General features: G+C 36.1%; 1 protein-coding gene across 1 annotated transcript in view; it reads right to left on the reverse strand.

Annotated features, from left to right (window-relative positions):
• Positions 1 to 15401, reverse strand: part of SMOC2 (SPARC related modular calcium binding 2) — a 151536-nt gene that overhangs the window by 65215 nt on the left and 70920 nt on the right. The window contains exons 5-7 of the mRNA XM_026085090.1: positions 14473 to 14520; positions 9979 to 10062; positions 9102 to 9176 (exon numbers count right to left, since the gene is read on the reverse strand). Coding sequence (XP_025940875.1) covers positions 9102 to 9176; positions 9979 to 10062; positions 14473 to 14520 — 207 coding nt within the window. The remainder of the gene's footprint in view (positions 1 to 9101; positions 9177 to 9978; positions 10063 to 14472; positions 14521 to 15401) is intronic.

Genomic DNA, 15401 nt, shown 5'->3' on the forward strand with positions numbered 1-15401 from the left:
AAACCTATTGATGCTTTTATGATTATGCAATCCAATGTCTGGTAAACTGTGGAAGGCTGTGGGCGGTTGGGGTCTGCATGTCTAAAAACTTAAGGAGAATAGAACTGTTGTGTCATTTACTTGCTGTAGAAAGTAATATGATATAATTAAAAATAGTTCAGGGAAGATTAGTATCTTTTGGCATCAAATTTTAACATACACAGTAAAACAGAAATTATCAACCTTGCATAAAGCAGATCCTTTTTTTCCCCCCAGAGTGGGGGTCTAATAAAACTCTGGAACATCCCGAACATAAAGAACATCAACTAGATGTAAAACAGAACTCTTTTTTTAAAAAAACAAGTTTCAGAATGGGAGGATCTTTCCCTGTGGTGGGAGGAAAAAATGAAAAATGCCAAAACTTGATGTTTATAAAGGTTTTGAACTAATATGTAAAATTAAAATGAAGATAAATGAAAATGCTTGTAAAAAGGATTATTAAAGATAGGAGAGTACTGTAGTAAGTATGATCCAGCAGGCTGCAAATTAAGAATGTATCTTAATATGCAAGCACTCTGGGGAGGTCTGGGAAGGTTTATCTACTTGGAAGGGGCTGAAAGTGCAGAAAGAAAACACTCATTTTCCTTTACCAATTTAGGTTAAAAGAAAAAGAAAAAGAAAAAGGAAAAGTAAATGAAAAAGAAAAAAAGGAAAAGAAAAAGGAAAAGGAAAAGAGAAAGTAAAAGAAAAAGGAAAGAAAAAGAAAAAGAAAAAGAAAAAGAAAAAGAAAAAGAAAAAGAAAAAAAGGAAAAGGAAAAGGAAAAGGAAAAGGAAAAGGAAAAGGAAAAGGAAAAGAAAAAGAAAAAGAAAAAGAAAAAGAAAAAAGAAAAAAGAAAGAGAAAAAGAAAAAAAGAAAGAGAAAGAGAAAGAAACGGAAGAGAAAGGAAGGGAAGAGAAGAGGGAAGAGAAAAGGAAGGGAAGATGGAAGGGAAGGGAAAAGGGAAGGGAAGGGAAGAAGGAAGAAGGAAGGGAATAGGGACCAAAGGAGGATGAAAAGTAATTGCCTTCACTGATGAAGAAGCTGAAAAATACTGTTCTCCGTTTGTGTAATAGCTAAATCGAGACAAGGATTTCATTACAAATTGCTAATGAAAAGTCATCCAATTACTGATTGGCCCTAACAGTGTTCCAACAGTAACCAATGTTCTAACAGTAACCAGCAGTTCCCAAGACACCAGCTTTTCAGCTGCCAGGGAGCACCTTGAAATCACCTTTAAAAAAATATTAGTCTGAATCTGTTTTGATTCTTGACAGGAAACAACAAAAATGGAGGAGAAAAAAAAATAAAGCTATCTCCTGGTCTTCAAAATATTTAAAAACAACACAGTAGGAGATAATAATGAGACATGACAGTGTCTAATGCACCTCCCTCCCCAAGAGCTTCTTAACAATGCTGTTTTTACATTAAAATACAAATCACAAATTATAGTTCACTCCAAATAATTGTGTTCATTCAGGAACTCCAGAGGGAACAGTTAGTTAGTGAGTTAGCAATCAGGGTCAACACAAAGAGTCAGCAGAGGTCCTAATACTTGGAAGCTTCCAGTACTCTTTCACTTCAAGTTCTCTTACCCAACTTCCTTAAAATGTCTTTCTCTTATCTTCCTCACACAACTTGCTGAGATCACAGCAAACCAAACAATAAATATTCTACTAGCTGATGTCTTCCAACAGCTGTAAATTTCACAAGCCCCTTAAGCCAGGTCAGTGGCCATCACAAAACATTCAGATTTCAGCTGTAGATGTCATGTAAAAAATGCTAGTGCTTTTTCTTGTGTAGATAATTAGTCTGCAGATGAACCCAAGCCACAAGGTTCACATTAATATCTGCATTTGAACTTCTCCAAAGTTTGGCAGAAATTGACTTGCAGGGATTAGGCTCATCTCTAATGGACTGAGTTCCCATTAACAGAATTCATGTATGAACTTACTAGCAAACTGATATGTTTGAAGACTTATTTAAAATTAGTAGTTCTGCCTTGTACTTACATTTCATGGCCTGACATCAGATCCTTTGGGCTTCGCTCAGTGCTATTTCAAGTACTCTGGACTATCAAACCTGGATGTCAGAAGGGCACAGGTTTCCAGCAGACTGTCATATCTCCCAGGCCCATGCACACATCTCGCATACTCTTGGACAAATCAAATAGCAGTAGATGCCTATATTTAGGCAACTGATTCCCACTTCCAGTTTCTCCTGCTACAGCTAATGGCTCTACTTACAATGCAATTTGGGAATGCAAATCCCATCTTTGGGTATGGTTGATACCTCCCCAACCATTGCAAAGAAACACTATCCTGTTGGAAATGAATGATAAAGTAAATATAATATGGATACTACGGATAATATCGAAAAAAAATTGTTTTACATATGTAAGTCAGTTGCTTGCAATTAATGAGCCAGTCCAACTAAGGCTGCTTTCCTATGCAAATCTACTTTATATATTCATCTAAACTCAATTTCTGGATGTCCAATATGAATGTAATGCATTCAGAGTGAGTTTGACCCTTTGARTGTACATGTATATTCTGCTGTATTTAAAGTCACCTCCTTTAAAGTTTTCACCTACTTCTCCTTAAGCAGTGAATACAGACAAATTTGAGAAAAGAATATCTGCAAGGGTCCTATAGGCCAAAGCCCTAAGTATTTGGAATCCCAGTCGATAAAAAGGGAGGAACAACCTTTTAAAATATTCTATTTCACCTTTTTCCTTCACTCTTTTCTCAGTTTACTATGATACACATTTTTATTTTATTATGACTAGTTTCATACCTCAAATCTTCATATTGCAAAATGAGTCTAATTCAAAACAGCCCTAGAAAACTTCTAATTAATTTGTAAGACTTTTGTAATTGGGAATGCGCAACTGTCTGGATATTTTTTTTTTTCTTGCTAGCTCACACATCTTCAACTGCACAAAATTTCTCCTGAGTCAAAATTAAGAGCAACATCAGGAAAATGCAACAATAAATGAGAATAAATACAAAGTAGCTGAACTGTTATTCATTTTCCTGTCTGTTAGTTACTCWTTTTCCTAGGCTTACAGAGGAATGGTCATTAGAATTGATGTGACTGGGCAGACACACAAACTCTTACATTAATTTCCATTGAAAGAAAATGCTACTTTGGGTTTTTCATGCAGGCATAGCTGATTTTTAACTTCAGGACTGAGTTTTGCCAGGGTAGGCATAGCAGGAAAATATTAGCCAGGTTCAGTTTGGAATCAATGTGAGCACTTAACTATGGAAGAAGGTTTGTCTTGGTTCTTTGTGAAAAGGTGACTTTTAGAGAATAATCAGGGCACAGGGATCCCACTGGAACAATTGCCTCTGAGAAACAAAATAAAGCAAGCAAACAAAACAGAAACCTCACTGACAACCAACACAGTTTCCGTGTGAGAAAAACACAAATGTATGAGTGCTTTAAAACTGTAAAATGACCAGCTAAGAGAAACTGTGTTCAATATTAGAATGTCACTCTGTCACCTAAGTCAGTCTCACTGACAGACTTTACCAACAGATTCAGACTATATGGACAGACAAATGAACATAACTGTTTAGTATAGATATATGGATAGCTGGATTAACATTTACAGGATTTTAAAATTCTCTATTTTATTCTTTTAAGAAAGCATTCACAGTAGATGTTATAATATTTTTTCACTTGTATTTGCAGTCTGTATATGCACTTCAGTGTTCTCTCAGATGGTGCTTTGAGAATGAAACTCCTGCTGGATTGAACCCTTTGGGGCTAATTGATAATGTATTGTAACAGATTTTTAAAGCTTTGAAACTGACAGTCTGTTGTAAAATGGCAGCAATAAAACACCACCTTATTATGTCAGAAAATTAAATAAAAAGTTATGTTTCTTTCATGTGTGCACAAGCAAAGACAAAAATGAAGTTAAAGATGATTCTATGTTACCCAAATATCCAGGTACAATGGCTGAAATCTTTATACTCTTGAAGTCACTGAAGCCACAGTTTGAAGAGACAGTAAATTCTGATTTAACATTCTTAGTGCTAGATCAAAAATTTCATTATCACATGATACACTATTTTTTGCACAGATGAGTTAAGATTTTTCACAGGCTGATCCTCTCTCAGCAGGCTTTATGTCAGAATTTTCCATGTGCCAACCCTATTTTACACTGGGTCATGTATTGCTTGTCCTCTAACACCTGGTTAAAGCCTATAAAAACACAAAGCTGGCAGAAAGCATAAAGCTGGCATAAACAGTATATCATATCATCACATATCTATGCCTGATTCAGATGAAATTTGGACTACTGGGTGAACTAGTAGTATGTAGACAGAATATAAATGGTTGTGGAACTGATGTCTGGGAGTTCTGCCATTGATTTCCAGGGGTCCTAAATTTCTACCCACTAATTACATGCGTTTAAATTTGAACACAGGAATCAAAGTCAAGTTCAGTGAAGCGTAAAGAAATATGACAATTTCTTCCTGTCTCCTATTTTACTCGTCATACCAGATTATCAACAAAACAAAACCCAAATTTTATAATACTCAATAGAATACTTATTAAATAAACTTCCCAACTGATCAATCCAGATATAAATCATATGTGCTAACAGTGCCTTACTATTTAATCCTTAAGGAAGCAGAACAAAAAACTATTAATATTAATAATAAGCAAATTGAACTGAATGGAAAATCCATGAGACTTTAACATGTCTTACCCACTGATACATTATTTGACCCTGGCACTTTTAACTTGAATTATATAATCACAAGAACCTCTAATGACCTTAAGCAAATAAGTAAGTATATTCCAGATTATGCATGCCTTTTTGCATTCAGACTAATGAAATTTCATAGTGAGAGTTATTTATTCTCATTTGCATGTGTGTTACAGAAGTGTACTTAAAAATCACTTACTCGGTAATGTACTTACTCAGTACTTTAAGAATTTTTTAAATACTAATGATATTATCAGTTAAATTCACTGTATTTATTTTCCATGGAAGTGCTCCCAAACCAGACTATCAGAAATATTTTGTCCCTTAAATTCAAGCCAACAGAGTGAATCCTGAGCTTCAAAGGCCACTGTGGCAAGTGTTCAAGTTACCCTTCCTTTGCCTGTACTCAGCCTCAAAAAATGACATATATCCTCTGAAAAATGTGACATTTGGTTCTCAATCTGCTGGTAGGCAGATTTACCATGGGGAATCTAAGAGATCTATAGTCCAGCCTGAGCTCCCCTCAGGAACCTGCACTGTCCCTGTTAGGTCATGAGTAAGTACTCGCACTGCCATGTAGCACCCTCTATCCATATCCTCACTGCAAATAGCCCTGAGACTACAGTAACTAATAACTGCTGAAGACCTAGACCAAAATGTCTCCTTTCTGTAAGACAAAAGACCTTGTGTCATCTGAACTTTACAAAATGCTACCTGGATTTTCACCTGATATTGGGGTAGGATTCAGCTCATCTAAATGTAGGGATCTAAAACATAGGTGTCTTCACATGAACTAGATATTCAGACTAGTCACCACACTCAGTGAGGTCCAGATATCTAGTTAGCTGACCAAGTACAAGTGTTAACTTTATCATGAGGTGAATTGCTCTCTAGACATCAGTGCCTACGCTGACTGTATCACCACCAACTACAGCAGGAGCTTAAACACTGAATTCACATACAGACAGCAGTGTATAGACTGCTAAATTTTGATGTCTTACTCAGGAACCAAACAGTACCACCTTCAGTATTTTCAATGCATTTCTGCTTATTTTTGCTAGCTGTTGCTATAATTCTTCATATTTTTGCCAATCTGCTATGGCAAAACCAAAATATTTTTTGTGGAATAAAGGAAGCAATGTGGAGTGCAGGGGTAAAAAGAGGTCCAGAAAAAAAAAAAACTTAAAATACCTGTAAAGGCACAGAAATATATATATAAAATTATAAACACTACATTACTTTAGCAGCCAGATACATGCTTTTCTAAATCTGGGAAGAAAAGGTTAGAAAAATAACATTTGAAAATCATTTTCAACACACAAAAAGAGCTAAAATGGAGAGCCAAATGTTTCTACCCACAGTCATCATCCTAAACAGAGCTATTGTTACATGACATGATGTTGATGGTGTTTTTGCTAGGAGTAATACTTTGTCATCAAGAGTTAAGAGGTTAAATATCACTCCTGCAAACTCCTTTTATGAACAGCAAAAGCCTATTTCTCTGAACCAACAAACAGAATATGCACCAGAAAACATTATATGGCATGGAAATATAATCCAGTAATTTCATGCCCTGCATCTGTAAATCTTCCAAACGCCATTTCTCTGTGCTAAATTAATTTAGGCTGATTTAAATCAAATGAAAACACTGGATAACTAATATAAACTAGAATTTCCTAAGACATTATTTTCTATCTTCCAAATACTAAAAGCTTACACTAATTTTATTGACTAATTATGATTGGCAGGTCATTTGCAGAATAACAAAAGCAAACCACTTCAGGATGAGTATAATAAATGCAACGTGAGCCTTAACCCATAAAAACATTCTCCTCAACAGAATGATTTCTCAAATCAAGACAAGCTATGTCCATAACTTGCTGACCATGACATATTAGGACATAAATTCAAGTAAAAAATATAAAAAATAAGAGCAATACAGACTAACGTAGGTAGCTTGTAAGTAGGATATCTGTGATTTGCCTGAAATTGATATCATTATGATTTTGCTTATTTTTTACATACAAGGTTAGGTCATTCTGTTATTTGCACAAGAATAATTTCATTAAAAGCACCTGGGTTACTAAAGCACAACAAAGGAATGTTTGGCCTATTATCAATAAATTGGTTTTCATAAGCACACTTTACATGCAAGCTTAAATTCTGCTCAGTTTACTCAAACGAACATATTTTGATAAGCTTTCTTGCGTTTGTAAAACAGAGTCTGAATCAGCATTTGCGAAGCAAACCAAGTAAAGAAAACATCTATATTTATTGCTTTTATTGAAGTTTGAATTCAATCATGAGGTTCTACTCCATATATGTAGCAGCCCAGAGCTAGTACTCTGTGGATGTAACTAAAAGCCTTGGCATCACTCTAAAGTTTTTCCGAGACCTCAGAAGACCTAGTTACTGAATATCGGTGAGGATCAGCTATCAGAACAAGTTATAAATATGTGGTCACATGACACGCTGTTATCTTTTTGAAATCTAGAAGAGAGATACTGCCTAACACAACTAATACAGACACTAGTTTTAACACTTGCATTCATTTTGATTGATAATGTCTTATCACATAGATAACAAAAGTAACAGCAGAGATAGCAATGGTCCCTTCTAGAACATCAGGTATGCTTACCAACTGAAGCAAGATGGGCTATGCAGTATCTGCTCACATACTCGTGCTAGCTGGGGTAACAGTATCAGTGAATGTGTGGTACAATAGACTGTAGCATGTGCTGACAGCCTGCGTACAAACCCTCCAGAGACTCTATGTACATAGCATAATTGTGAGCAAGTCCTAGTTATTAGCAAATCCAACAGAGCCATGCTTTTGATGCTAATGCACCATGGGCTAGCAATCATAATATGTACAGGTAGACTATGTTCCTATGTTCCTTTTTGTAATTATGACCTTAGATGAACTGGAGCTTACAATCTCCCAGTAACAATTCCGAGCTTTTTCTTTGGTGTTTTCCTTTTCTTTTTTTCTTTGTTTATGTGTTTAAGCTTTCAATTACTACAGCTATGCTCCAAACTCAAACTCTTGCTTTAGAGCTTGCTGGTCTCTAGCACTGTAAAAATGAAATAAATACCCCTAAAAGTAACATATTCCTACAGACTGGTTTTACACAACAGAAACCCCGAAGGAATTCTGTTCTCTCTAGCACTGAATAAAGAAACGACAAAACAAATCTCCAGCATGAAAAGTGTTTGCTTCAAGCACTTGCTTACACTCTGTTTAAAGTCCTTTTCTTGAGTGCCTACTGGAGTATCAAGGAGAGGAAAAAGCATTAATAACTATCGCTTTGATGTTAAAAATAGTTTATATCTGTGGACCTCTTAGAAAGAATATGTCTTTCCTTCTTATGATGATTGCTTGTCTTTTTAAATCTTTTTGGGCATCAGTTCAGTAAAATACTTAAGCACAGTGCTTAATGTAAAGCACAAGCTTAATTTCCACTGGATCTTAAGTGTGCTTTTGGGTGATTTACTGAGTCATGGCCTTTATTATTAATGCTTCCTTTGAAACTAAACATTTTTCCAGAGCAAAAGAATCCAGGAAACTCAGGAAGTTTTTCTAAAGATTATTCTCCTGAAAGGAGGGAGCAATGAGGAAAGCCTCAAAATCTGAAGCTCATCAAAGCACTTAACATATCTCAATATTTGAGAAACTTCAGTCTTTACACATTTGACTGGCATTTCTAACCCAGCTTTCCTAAGCTCATTTCTGAAGAGCAGTGAAAAAGTAAAGCCAAAATTTAGCAATTATAAAAGAGGCAACATAATTAATCTATATTAAACTGGCAATCAGTTTGTAAAACACCAGATGACTGTAAAACTGTACAGTGATATAATAAACAAACAGGTAACACTGTCTTTCCAGTTTCCTTTTAACTGGTTTCTGATAGGATTTTGCTTCTGTTCAGGTTTGTCTCCTAAGATTGACCACCAAAATTAATAACCCACACCATCCTTTTACAAGTATCTTCTTGCTACACATCACCAAAATAATAACAATACAAATAGAAAACAAAGAGACAGAGAATTAAAGAGGACAAGAAAAATAAAGTGTCAGATCCACTCACAGATACAAACAATTGTGGGCCAGAGGCTTTAGCAGAGTAATACCAGTTTACACCAACTGAAGCCTGGCCAAAAATGTTTCCATACAAAATGAATGTATGATACATGAGTCTACAAAAGCATCACACAGCAAATTGTTAAGTTACTATTGTGATGAGAGTGGAAGCATAATGATTTTTAAAATGGCTTTCACTTGCATGGCTTCAGTTTTAATAAGATTTAATACATGGCTTCACAGGAGCTTTGCAAAGCAAGGATACCACAGATTCTTACCTGAGCTTTTATTGGTTTTGTTTTGTCTACTCTTTACTTGCTCAGTCCATAATGTAGGATAACGAGAAGCTATATCTAGAAAAAAACAGCAAAATAAAATTTGTAAATGTCACAGATTTTTAAAAGTTACTGGAAGTTGAGTATTAAATGTGAGTTTCAAAGCTACTCAGACCTAAAAAGAAAAGGGCACACTGTTTTCTATTCGAACAGTTAAAATCTTCATGAAAAGACAAAGGAAAAATTGTACAGCAATGTCTAGCATCCTTACTCCTTTTGAAAAGTTCCTTCCTTATTCCATTCATACAAGAAGTTGAAAGAAATGCTTGTAGAATAAAATTATATTTAATCAGAATAAAAATATCCTGATGTGACCTCAAAACACGTAGTAACTTTAGCTCAGATTCTGCCAGATTTACACTGAGTGATAAGATAGTCTCAGTATAGGACTACCATTGCATATAGCTTGAGCTGTTCATTTACAGACCAGTGAATTTCACCAGATATAAATAAGCCTGGCAAAACACAAACCTTTTATTACTAGGCAATATATTATGGACAGAATTTACCCTTTAACTTTCTTCTTTGGCCATACAGTTTTAATCTTTATTGTGGCTCAAACTTAAAACTGTCTCTAAGCGAGACAGTTTTAGAACTGAAGTGACAATCAGTTTGCTACTGTAAGATTCCATTGTTATAATGCCGCCTCAAAATTATCACATGAAATTTGTTATTTGTAAGCAAAGGTACAGCCACTTTCAATCTCTACTTTCAACTTTAAATTTCACTATCCTCATCTAAGGCAGCATCTGGTGCTGTGGTATATGATCCCTCCTATATAGTTCAATATTGTTCTGTTTCAATTCCTATGGATGCTCACCTTCTTCATCACCTTGAGGCTGAGTCTCCAGCGCGGGAGCTGAGGCATCATCTGAATTCAGAATGGAAAAGATTTGCAAGGAGACTACAATTATGAGAGTAAGCTAAATAAGTGTACATACGTGACTGATACTAATGATTTGCACATAGCCCCGGCCGGTAAACAAACAGTAATTTAAATATCATTAATATGTACTGCAAAGCATAGATATATTACACCTACAAACTACAGACTATAGATAAATCACTTTTAAGGTTATGACTGATGAACTGATTACAGAGTCTTTGACGAGACATGAAGTGATCAGGTCGCTTCCCAGACAGTAAACCTTCATTTTCAATGATGCACATTGACTCCTGTAAACTGTTAACTGATCAGATCAATGTTTCTAAAAAGCAATTGGATAAAAGTATATTAAGGGTAAGCCCTGCGAAAGCAAAAGCAGCCTGGGATGAATGGGTGGTTGCAGACATGTTGACACCTTAAAATGAAAGGTACAGCAGAATCTATTTAACAGACAAGTTGATTTTATAAGCAAGATTCATAGATTAAAGAACCAGAAGATTGTTTGCACTGCTCTTATCCTTCYGTCAGCCATCTCAATCTGTCCACAACCAACCATTACTGCAAGACAAGAGGGAGGAAAATTTACCAGAAATGATCAGAGTACATGGATAATTTTTAGATTCAGTAAAATACAGGGGAAGCAGTGCTGGAAAAGAAAATCTCAATATGAAAAAATGATTTGAGTTAACAATCTTTGAGATTGAGTAACCAAAGACCCATCTTCATTTTATTATGTATTCCTTATCTAAAATGATTTCAGATATTAAATAAACAGAACTTAGTAAGCCTTGATAGTTCATATTTTCCAGCTGCTGCTGTTTCCTATAGAATAGAGCTAACTCCAGGACCAAGGTGCCATGCAGCAAACAGCATCTTCCATGCCTTTTGTTAGTATTTCTTGCAGTCTCACAACTGGGTCTCAGACCAACATAGTTTCCAGATTGTCTTCCTGACACTTACACAGAAGCTAGAACCAAAGGTTACTGTGAAGCTTTGTCTTGCACATAGTTCTACTGTGGTAACTGTAAGTAGCAGTTTTAAGGATAACATGCTACCTGTTTCAGTTTCTCCCTTCTGCTGCAACTCAGAACAGCCACCTCCTGTTCTCTTTGTTGTCACTATCATAGTGTTTCCAAATCTGTATTGCCTTCATGCAGATCATGTAAAAGATTTGGAAGCACTCTGTCCCTCTTATTTGGAAGCCACAACCTACTTCATAGGAAATACAGATACCAAGTAAATCCTGATACCAGATAAACATCAAATTTACAGCCATGGAACTCTAATCTCCACGCTTTTCACAAAAGCCAAGCAGCAGCAGTAGAAACTTATCTTCATTTCAAAATGTTTTAACCCAAACATAAAGAGACTTTCTTTAAGAATGTTCATTCTTTATGTTCATGCAATGGCAGGATACTTTGCTCCAATGGCATAATAAACTGTCACTTCCCATTAGTTTTGATGGCTTTTTTGTGGTGTCCTTTGGGTGGTGGAATAAGACCATTGATCAATTTCAGAAAGGCCATCAAGTATCCTAGTGAACTAAGGATCATGACATATATTTAGGTTATCAGTGATTCAGAAAATCTGCAAATTTTTAGAGGGCAGCCTAGGGTAGGCAAATTTTACCAACAGCCCTGCCACAAACACATTTTGGGGTTTAAAGGACATTTTTCTGATCATTTTTCTGTACACAGTTTCAGCTTGTGCTACATTTGATCTTATGTTATCACCTGAAATTCAGCTATAATACTGCAACTTTAGAGATTATCAGCCCAGTCAAAATTATCCTCTTGACAAACAACTTTGTTCAAGCAGCATCTAAGACACAGTATATCAAAATATTAAAGAAAATAAAACCCCTTAGATGCTTAAAATGTGAGTCATAAAACAGGTGTCAGGTCTTGAACCAAACATAATCTAAAAGATATTAACTACACTCCAGAACTGGAGGAGCTGCAACAGCTCCTGAATTACTCTTAATCTGAAGGAAGACAATCCCTTTAATCTTCTGTTTACACTCTGTCAGGTCTACCTCTTTTCAAAAAAAAAAGCTTTTTGTTTTCAGAATGAAGAGGTATGTAGCACTTCACTGTTCATAACAAAATTCAGTACAGAATAACAACTACAGAATTTCAGAGCAGTTGCATAACAACTGTATAATTTCAGAGCAATTCAGAGCATCTTCATGTTAATTAGGTACTTCATGTCATCCTCATAAGACTTTCTGGCTGGCCCATCTATACCAGTGCATATGTGCACACATGTGAACAGACACCATTCTGCTATCAAAGTTCAGTTACCAAGAAGTTTCCAGCTAGGCAATCAGCTAAGAATCAGAGAAAAGTCAACGTAGTCTTGTCTCAGATACCTATGCTTTTCAGATAATCCAAGTATTTTTCCTGACCAAAGGAGGGAACTGTGAGGTCTAAGGGAAGATACATTAGGAAGTGTCCTTCAAGCTTTGGTCCTGTTCGGTTTAATATACAAACTTGCAAACATGCAAATACAGCTCTTGATCTCCAAAACCTGCATCAGGAAATTTTCTTTCAGTGTACCCAGAGAAAGTGAGCTGCAGAACTGCAACAAATATGGCCTGGCAGGTCCTCTTCTCTTGTGAGTCTGTGCAGGACATCTTGGAAGACTGTCTCAGGCCAGGTTTATGCTGGCTATTGAGGACAGTCTTCAAGACCAGACCTGAATGTCTGGAGCATGTCCTCTGCAGCATGGAGAATGTCATGAACCCGACAAAGCTTGCTTGGTTATGATACTAGCAGCTACACTCATCCAAGTACCTCCTGCTAGTCCATCGGAGCCATGCAGAGAGAAGAGAGGCAAGGAGGGGAGTATACTAAATTTACAGTTACTCCAAAAACTACTGCCATGGCCTTTCAAGCTTTTGTATGATTGAGCTATAAAATATGTGTACTGTACTAATTGTGAAGCCAAAGCACAGATCTTTAACTCAGACAGATGATGTGATTCATAACTCTGTGATGGTCTCTAGAGAGGCTGTGATGTCTTTGACAATGTTACTTTATTTAAAGCATAAGGCAGTGACTGGTTGGAAGAAGGGTGGGGAGAGGAAGTAAGCAGCATCTGAGAAGAGCCAGGAACCACCTGGGAACCAGGACAGCTGCCCTTTGTGCTGCAAGTTTGTGCTGGAGAGTAAAAAGAAGGCATAAGTAAAATGCAATTGTGTCATTTTAGATGTAAATATACGTGATGTGGAGGGAAATACGATAAATTATGTTCATTTAAGCTTCTTGTTCCATGACTGTACATTCATTCAGGCTTCAGCAACTCAGCCCTCACAATCATAGACAAAAATAAAGAATTCCAAGATCCAGACAAGTTTTATATATGAGGTAGTTCACACAGTTCAAAGCCAAAAATTAAATTCCTGACCTAAAAGAAATTTTCCCAGAAAGTAATGGGAAACTTAAGGTTACTGGAGCCCACAATTTTTCTGGAAAAATATGAAGGAAAGATTTTCCACTGATTATTAAAATACCTTGTCATTATTAGCCTTTAAAGAGATACTGATTTTCTTAACCTAATAGCACAATAATTTATTTAAATATTAGGTATATTATAATGCTGCAAAAGTTCCTGTGAAAAACTGTATCACTTACATTTACAGTGGATCAAACTGGATATTAATTAGCATTAGAAGAAATATGAATAACTTCACTAAAATTAATTTAGCCTAGTGTACCTGACAGCAATATTTCCTATATTATTTGCAGCTGACTTTAAAAGTTATTTAAGTGTTTGGAAAGTGAGAGCTTTAATTTTGTTTAGAACACAAATATCTCCCTCATTTACATCCACAAGCTATGTTGGAGTCACATCAGATTTTGCCCTGATGACATAATATAAAGCATGATCTATCTCTATTAACAATAATCATTTGGCCATGAATGTAAGCCATCAGTTGAATTAATCACAATAYAGAATGAAGTGCTACGTCCAAGACAACTCAAGCACTGGTTGCTGTGAATAAAAAGTGATGACTCCAGTTCCTGGGATCTTGGGACTCCAGAATGCTGGCTTTATTAAACAGACAGAATAATCTGTCATCCAGAGCAAGAAAATAGTATGGGAGAAGAGTTCAGAGAATAGCTATGGGAAGAAAAATTATTTTCCCATCAGCTCAGAATAGTAAAGTCTGTAGGGCCGAGACTAGAAAAATATAATGTGCATGCATATATACACAAATACACACATACATGTATACACATTTATATCCCGAAGATTACTAATACCTTCAATGTACACATAAAACGATAGCATGTGTGCATGTATATATACATATAATATAATATACATGATATATATACATTGATATTTTAAATCTATGGGAAATGAAGGTCCATATCCCACAGCTATTTTAGTTTCTATTTAAAGGCATTCTAAGATATTTACCTGTTTTTCCTGCACCTTCTCGTTGTGGCAACTTCTCACTTACAGAACCTGCAATTGGAAAAAGGAATTAACTAGAAAAATACTATTTTCATTATTAATGTGTTTTCTACCACAGTTCTGTTTTAATGATTCCTCTTTGCTTATTACAGAAATAAATATCAGACAATTCTTCTTTTGCAAGCCATAGACTTTAGCTTGGCTTGATATCTGCGTTTGTGCACCATCAAATTATTGACTATTGATAAATTTATTAACCAGAGAAAGAGATGACATTAAACACTACATAAATACAAGTGCAAGAACATGCTCATGTGCTGCACAGTCATACTGTCCCTTCCAAACAGACAGGCAGATGCCACATCCTACAATCACATGCATAGTCCTGGCACTGTGCGAAATCCTACTCACTTGCAGCTTCTTGTGCAGGACAGATCCTTTCCTACACACACAGTCTTGCCCACCCACCTCAAGCGCCCTTTAGGGTTTCCTGAGTCTCTTGCCCAGTCCTGGGTCAGTTAGGGAATTAACTTCCAGAGGATATTCAGTGAATCAAAAGTTTGAATGTCTTTAGGATATGCCAAAACATCCATCCTCTTTGAGGAGACTTTTCACTCTGGCAAGAATGAATGCTAACAGTAACTCTCCTACACATGTATGGAAAGTCCATGCTAGAGTTTCTAGCAGACTGTGAATCTGGGACTGTAGTTTTGTAATACTGTGATTACGGAAAAGCACTGGGAGCTGAGCTAGACAGCTGCATAGCTGTACACAAATGCTAGGGTTGGAAGGGGCAAAAGAGGTTTTCTTCTGACCTCTTTTATTCTCATAGGCTATTACGTAGCACATGTTCTCGCATTATGCCTACTAACTTGAAAAGAGCATGTTTTCTAGGACTGTGATGCCAGGCAATTACGGATTCTGCCTGTGTG

This window comes from Apteryx rowi, unplaced genomic scaffold (genome assembly GCF_003343035.1).
Source record: "Apteryx rowi isolate R43461 unplaced genomic scaffold, aptRow1 scaffold_66, whole genome shotgun sequence".
NCBI lineage: Eukaryota > Metazoa > Chordata > Aves > Apterygiformes > Apterygidae > Apteryx > Apteryx rowi.